The sequence below is a fragment of the Nicotiana attenuata genome, unplaced genomic scaffold (genome assembly GCF_001879085.1).
Source record: "Nicotiana attenuata strain UT unplaced genomic scaffold, NIATTr2, whole genome shotgun sequence".
Lineage (NCBI taxonomy): Eukaryota > Viridiplantae > Streptophyta > Magnoliopsida > Solanales > Solanaceae > Nicotiana > Nicotiana attenuata.
In genome coordinates, this window is record NW_017680803.1 from 2,814 (window position 1) to 10,492 (window position 7,679).

Genomic DNA, 7,679 nt, shown 5'->3' on the forward strand with positions numbered 1-7,679 from the left:
TATTGAATCTACCACTAGTGGGGATATGAATCTACTAGTCGACATACATACTATTTTTTATTTTTGCTAGTTGATGCGAGCTTTGTTTTCTTGTCTGATTCTATTCAAACGTCCAGTGCTAGCAACTTGAGTTGTATTTATAGAGTTTAGTGGTTTGGAACTTACCAAGGCATCGAGCAAATTCCTGTCCTCCAAAGTGATAGCTAGTGACGTTATGTCCTGCTGCTGCTGCTCACCAGTTGTAAGTGAGAAGTGAGCCTAGGTCAACTATAAAAAAACGTACAAGTGAACCTAAATCAACTAAACAAGAGAGTTGGAAGTGCAACTTCTACATACAACAAGACCTACATCAAGAAAAAATGTAGATTCTCCCTATGGAGTGTGGCAAAAAATAGTTGGAGAGGCTAAGGGCTATCTTCAATTTAGCTTTGACAATGAGGCCATAGAAAGCTAAATTGAATATAGTTGTCAAAAGGACCCTCTGGTTGGGTGGAAGTGCTGCCTTTTTTTGATGTTTTTGACAGAAGAGACTGAGCATTGACCATCTCTTTTCATTACAGTATTGAAGGAGAGAGGTGACTTCTGGTGACTGGGGTTGAAACTTTTTTTCACTGGTTTTTTCTTTTGGAGGCTGCTGCAGTGTGAATTCTTCTGCAACTGGGAGTCGATGACTGGACCTGCAAACTTAACCAAGCTGGTTAGTAGTAAAGGAACATGTTTCTGGTGGATTTGATTGAGCAGCAATTGTGTTAGAACTCCTGATACTGGATCTAGATTGTGGGCTGATCTGATGCAGGAGTTTGTTCTGCACCAATAAAGTGCAGAGTCCTGCATTCTGCATTAAGTGGATCAAGTTCCAAGTGTTTCCATATTTCTTACTTCTAGGAAAGTGGTACTGGGATTGGGTTGTTGGAAAATTAGGTCTGGGCCCCTAGACGTGTCCCTGGGGATCCTATCTGTGATGTTTGACTGTCCTGCATCTTCGAACTGCCCATCTTGCTATGTTACTGTCAGTAAGTGTACCTACAACTGAAATTTGCTTCCAGCTTCCAGTTTCATCCTCGCTTTCCTGTGGACAGAACCAATTGCTCACCACCATGTTCTCCACAAGACTCTAATGACTGTGTTGGAACTTCAAAAACAGAGGTGTTTAGTGTAACCATAGGTTGTTTCACCATATTATTATTCAACATCATTGCATTTTGAGCATCCTTAATAATTTGTTCGACGTGAGGAGTAGAAAAATGCAGTGTTGGAACATTAGAGCTGTGAGCATGTTTGCCCGTAAGCTCCTCCACCAGATTTTCCTTTGAAACATTTGGTCGAGCATGGTTGTCCCTCGCTGAATTGCCACTGGCCAGAGGTTCTTTGGAACTAATGTTGCATGGTACTAACTCCTTGGATATCATATTACCAATTAACCAGTTGCATCACCTCCAGCATCTCCATCAGTTACCATTTAAACCTTTCCTTGTCATTATACTGTTATTTAACAGATTTAACCATATAAGTTTTTGCCATTTGATGACCTTTGAATCTTCTATTCTAGGTAATTTGGAGCCAAGAAAGGTTCGTGGGCCTACTTTACTAAAAGATATTTGGAAACTTCCTCCGGGGAAGGTAGTTGATATGCCGTTTAATAATCGTAACCAAGCTATTGGGGAAAAAGGTCGGAAGCTTGCTAGCTTTCTAGGAATCATTGCGAGAACTCCAGAACTAACACCTTTACATGTAGATGATTGGAGAAATTTTGACAAGGAGGAAAAGAAGAAATTGGTGGATTTTGTGAGGGTATGGAGTAGTTATTATTATTATTTATTTATTTGTTTATTGATTATTATTACTATTATATGAATGGGTTCAATTTTTTATACATGATATTTTTTTCTAAATATTGGCTTTATTTTTTTTAGAAGAAGTTCTCTATCCCAAGAAGAAGAGAAGCTTATGTCCTAAAGTCACTAGGAAAGAAATGGAAAGATTACGAGTGTGAGTTAAAAGGTTAGTATTTGCGAAAATATAAGACTAAAGACCTTTTGCTGAAAAATAGACCAAGTCGCATACCGAGGGATCAATGGAATGATCTTGTCGCTTATTGGCTTTCAGATAAAGCTAAGGTATTAACAAAACTTTAAAACACCTCAAGTTGATTATTTTCAGTGATTTAATTTTAGTTATGTTCGATTTTTATGTATAATTTATAAGATATCATTTTTATATTTTAACGACAGAGGCGTTCCCAAGCAAATAGAAATAATAGGGCCAATCAAAAGATGCCTCACATAGGAGGATCCAAAAGAATTGCTACCTTGATGGATGAGCAGGTAAACTTGTTCAAATTACTAACTATAATGTTTTAATTTTTTTTTCCACGTATATCTTACATCAATTTTATTGTATTAGGATGTGAATGGGATAGAGCCTACACGAGCACAAGTTTTTATATTAACTCATATAAAACGTAAGGATGGTAGACCACTGGATGATGATTCTGTCAAGGCAATTGTAAGATTTTTTTTTTTTTTTTCTTAATTGGGAAATAGTTAGGAAAAAACATAAAAGCGAATAAATGAATTCCAAATTGGATTTATGTATTTTATGGCTAGGAAATGATAAATGAAAGGACGAACAATAGTGAGAGCTCTATTGACCAACCTCCTCGCGTTGTTGCTTGGGAAGGCGATGTGTATTCTCAGGTGTTCGGAAATGACAAAAGTGGATATGTTCGTGGTTTAGGACTTGGTCCAACTCCTTTTGGTCTATGGGGTAGTAGATCTTCCGTGGAAAATATTGTTGGAGAGGATTCGTCTAATGAAGCTGTCCAAAGATTAACACAAGAGATAACCGAGTTAAAGGATAAACACAATAAAGAAATGAATCTGATGAAACAAAATCAGGAGAAGATGCAATCAGAATTACTCGAAATGCGACAATTGATGCGCAAATATGCTTCTAATGAATCTATGCCTCAAAATATCAATGGCACCTCAATTGAACAGGTAACTCGATTTTATAAGTTATGTACATTATTAATGAAGTTTTAATCCTATCAAAGTATTGTTATCTGGTGTATTAATATTTATCAGGTCCCTGCTGCCAATAGTGGCCATGAACGAGTACTACAAACATCAAGGATACCTAATGTTGCTGAAAATACTTCAATGTCTCATGGTACTACTCATCTTTATCCTTCGGCAAGCTACTATTTAAGTTTTCTATTGTTTGATCAAACTTCTACAGATTTTACCTGCTCAATATGCCTAGAAGATAAATCTCCTTGTTTAGTACATTGAGAAAATTCTGTGCAGTTGACTCCTCATCCAGGTCATTGTTTGTCTGATCATCTTGCATTTCAACTCCTTTTGCCCCATCTGTAGCCCAAAGATCTGTGTTCTTCTGCATGTAAATCACTTGTTTGTTACTTATGTTGTTTTCATTTTGGAATTGGACTGTTTCTAATGGAACAATAACCTCTACTGCAATCTGCACCTTGGTTGCCTGTTTGTTTGGATCTACTGTATTACATTTTGATTTAGCAGTACTATCCCTTGCACCTTCTTGTCCTGTTTTGCTCTGATTCATACCCTCTATAGCTTCCTCTCCTCTGCCAGTAGTGGAAAATAATTGCTTGTAAGATGAAAAAAAGTGTCAAATTCAGTATGCTGATGTGAGCACCACCTATTCTATTCAACTTACTATACCTATAGTGATAGTGATAACTATGTTAATTCAAGAAGTCAATTATGTTAATTCTTGGAGCCTATGGCAAATAAAATAAATACTAGCTGGAACTGGGAATCTTAGAATATAAATGCTTTTTTGGATGGTCAGACAAGCTCCAGAATTAGTCATAATTCCATCTTGTTTGTTACTGTGAAGCTAACAATTCCGATAAGAACATGCCTATTCATATATAAAATAAAATTAACTGCCCAGTTTCTCTAAGTAATTTGGTTGCGAAATACATTACTCCTACTTGCTAATGCAGAAGCAGATTTTATTAATGTTAACTGTGAATACTTTTGACAGCCTATTGCGGCAGTTTCGTTCTTCAAGAGTCTCATATGTACAATAAGCATTCTTTGAAAGCTTGGAACAGAGTTAACCACACAGCAAAATTCTTCTTCTCTCAACAAGAACTCTAAACTCATGATATTAGCATCAACTCTTGCCATTAGTTTGCAACTCCTTGTTACTGCCATCCTCATTCATTGAATTCACAACTACACTTGTCAGCTTACACGGTTCGGCCTCTTTTAGCATATGAACTATCATCCTTATCGATGGTCTTAATGCTAGTGTCCTAGCTATGCAATGAACTGCAATTCTAAGAACCTCGACAGCATCTTTCTTGAACCCCTCCAAAATGCTTGAATCCACCAAGTCAATCGTGCTAGTTTTGTTTCTTATCTTACTACATACCCACTGGACTATGTCATTGTTTTCCCCGTACTCTGCATCCACTGGCTTCTTTCCGGTCACCAATTCCATTAGTACCACTCCGAAGCTGTAGACATCACTCTTCTCGGTCACCTTGGTTGTGTAAGCATACTCTTTTGTCCCAAACAATAAAGAAAAAGAACAAAAAATTAAAAATTTACCAAAATTGTTTTCAAGTAACAATGACATGAAAAGGGAAGAGAAAAATATGTACCAGGAGCAATGTAGCCGTGCGTCCCAGCTACAACCTGAGAAGAGTCTTTAGTACCATTGACCTGCAAAACCTTAACTAGTCCAAAATCAGCCATTTTGGGCTTCATCTTTTCATCCAACAAGATGTTGCTATACTTGACATCACGATGCATAATAGGTCTGTCATACCCGTGATGCAGATACTCCAGCCCCCGAACAGCACCTAATGCAATGTAATATCGCACCAACCAATCCATCTTGACTTTCTGTGATGTGTGCAACCGGTCCCATAAACTTCCATTAGGTAAGTATTCATAAACCAACAGATTAGAGACTTGTTTTCCAAAATTGCAACCTAGGTGCATTGGAACTATGAGCTTGGTTTCCAAGAAGTTCAGTCCCCAGCTTACTCATTGAATTATTTCGTCGAACACCTAACTTTTCAACCAATTCTAGGCTACCTTGTCCTCCTCAATCCTTGTTGGTCATTAGTACCAGTTGTTTGGACATCCCACTATCATGTAGAACTGTTGCATCAACTTCAGGGTCCCCAACAGTAGCTAGAGCCTCGAATGAATTTGAGCTGGACCCAACATTGAAGTCAATTCGTCGAACACCTTTGTTCTGTTGTTTTGGTGAGATATTCTTTCAAGGACCTAACATTGAAGTCAATTCGTCGAACACCTTTGTTCTGTTGTTTTGGTGAGACCATGTCCTTTGTGGGGGATTTTTTACTTGTTACCAAGTTCCAATCTCCTTTCCTTTTATTCATATCAGCTTCCTTATCATACACAATCACCTTACCACTTTAATTTTCCACCAATAAGCTTTCATTCCCCACTATTTCAATCCCAGAAATCTGGGCAGCAACTTCTTTATTGGAGATTTGCTCTGCATTTTTGTTCTGATCAACTGCAGTTGTTTGCTGAGACTTCTCAGCCTCACTACCACTCTTATCTCCCTCAGAAACAATTATCATGTCTCCTGCTGCATTAGTTTGATCTCCAGCTAGCTTATCTGTTGCCTTACCAAAAGTTCCTTCTCCAACCTGTGCAATACCAGTATTCGTAACCTGCTGAACCACATCTACACTATGTGATATTTTAGCCTCTAAATTACTAGCCTTAGCACCTGGGGAATTCCCATTATTTAGTACCCAATTACCTTCCTGTAACTGCCCCTTAGAGACTTGTTCAGCAGCTGCCAATTCCTTACTAATTTGTACAGTTGCATCAACACGATTAGCAGCACTCTTTGATCCTGTACCAATTGACATAATTTTTACAGCACTAGCCAATTTGACAGAATGCTCAAAAGGCTGATTTGATATGTTTGCTTGTATGATATGCATTTACAGATATACTAAAATACTTCATACATGAGACTATACATACTTTCGGGACATTAATGAAGCAGATTCTTGCAATTTTATTTGTGTCCCTTTCTGGTTATGGACTTTTAGTTTTATAACTCGCAAACTATTATCAGCTTTGTTGTTTGGCAACATTTACTTCCTATTGACGTAGTTATTTTATAATTTCAGGTCATACAGTCTGATGTTTGATAATTTAGCGGGTGGAAGATTTCAATATGACAAAGAGTTTCAGAGATTATTTGAAGATTGTTATTCGTCAAGATTAGTTATATAGTGACATTAGCTATTTACTTCAAACAATATGAGTTATTTTTTAAGGTTTTGTGATATTAATATTTTGGATTAGTGCTTCCTTTTGTTCGTTAAGATTTAACGAGATATACTATAGTTTTATGAATTAATATCAATATGTTTTGTTATTTGCATTATTTTTTGGTCGAATGTAGTAGCTATTATTAATGGTGGCTAAACTTACCGTTATAGCTTGTGAATTTTAGTGCCAATTTAACAGGATTAAGACGTTTATACAGGGATATTGTAACCATTATATTGCTATTAAAGATAATTTTTAGCGGCAATTTAATTGACTTTGCTATCCATTAAAATGGACGCCAAAGGGGCATACTAATACATTTTTAGAAGAGATATTGTTGCCAATTTAATTGCCACAAAACAATTACCTCTAAAGGTATGGACTTTTAGCGACAAATATTTTGAATTTAGCGGCTATAAAAATGGACGTTAAAGGAGCATTATTAGTCGTTTTTAGAATGGGTTTAGCAGCCATAATAATTGCCGCAAACAATTGCCGTTAAAGTAGATGAGTTTTAGCGGCAATAAATCATACCTTTTACCAGCTTTTGGCAGAAATGCCGCTAAAGGCTTTACCGACCCCGGCATCACCGGCTAAAGATCAATTGCCGGTAAATGATATAGCAGCTATTGTTATTGCCGCCAATGTTGCTTTCTATTGCCACTAAAGGTCCTTTTTATAGTAGTGAGTCACCAACCTTTCAGTCCATCCCAGTGGTTAATGAGTTTTCCGATGTTTTCCCGATGAACTTCCGGGTCTTCCGCCAGAGCGAGAAATTGAGTTTGCCATCGACCTACTACCAGATACTAATCCAATATCTATTCCCCCTATACAATGGCCCCTGCAGAGCTGTAAGAATTAAAGGAACAACTAAGGGACTTGTTTGAAAAAGGTTTTATCAGATCTAGTACGTCACCGTGGGGAGCACCTGTTTTGTTTGTAAGAAAGAAAGATGGTTCCTTACGAATGTGTATTGATTATAGGCAGCTGAATAAGGTGATGATCAAGAATAAGTAACCGCTCCCGAGAATTGATGATTTATTTGATCAGTTTCAAGGTGCCAAGTATTTCTCAAAGATAGAATTGAGGTCCGGGTACCATCAGGTAAGGGTTAAGGATGAAGATATTCCGAAGACAGCATTCAGGACTAGATATGGGCACTTTGAGTTTTGGGTTATGTCATTTGGTCTGACCAATGCCCCAGCAGTATTCATGGATTTAATGAACCATGTGTTCAGGCCTTTTTTTTAGATCTATTCGTAATTGTATTTATTGACGATATATTGGTATATTCTCGTTCAGAGGCTGAGCATGCAGATCATCTGCGTACTGTGCTCAGAGTTCTACAAGAAGGGAACT

General features: G+C 37.4%; 1 protein-coding gene across 1 annotated transcript; it reads left to right on the forward strand.

Moving 5' to 3' along the window:
• The first annotated feature begins 1,244 nt into the window (after positions 1-1,244).
• On the forward strand, positions 1,245-3,112 carry LOC109221878. The gene is made up of 8 exons (XM_019386311.1): positions 1,245-1,284; positions 1,550-1,791; positions 1,914-2,001; positions 2,107-2,117; positions 2,232-2,324; positions 2,404-2,505; positions 2,607-2,999; positions 3,104-3,112. The coding sequence occupies exons 1-8, from the start codon at positions 1,245-1,247 to the stop codon at positions 3,110-3,112; spliced, it is 978 nt and encodes a 325-aa protein (XP_019241856.1).
• Positions 3,113-7,679: the final 4,567 nt, after the last annotated feature.

Excerpts from the sequence above, each read along its gene's own strand:
- LOC109221878 (XM_019386311.1), top strand. The coding sequence starts at position 1,245 with ATGCAGTGTTGGAACATTAGAGCTGTGAGCATGTTTGCCC. Across the intron at positions 1,792-1,913 it reads AATTGGTGGATTTTGTGAGG|AAGAAGTTCTCTATCCCAAG; the intron begins GTATGGAGTAGT and ends TATTTTTTTTAG. Across the intron at positions 2,325-2,403 it reads CTACCTTGATGGATGAGCAG|GATGTGAATGGGATAGAGCC; the intron begins GTAAACTTGTTC and ends TTATTGTATTAG.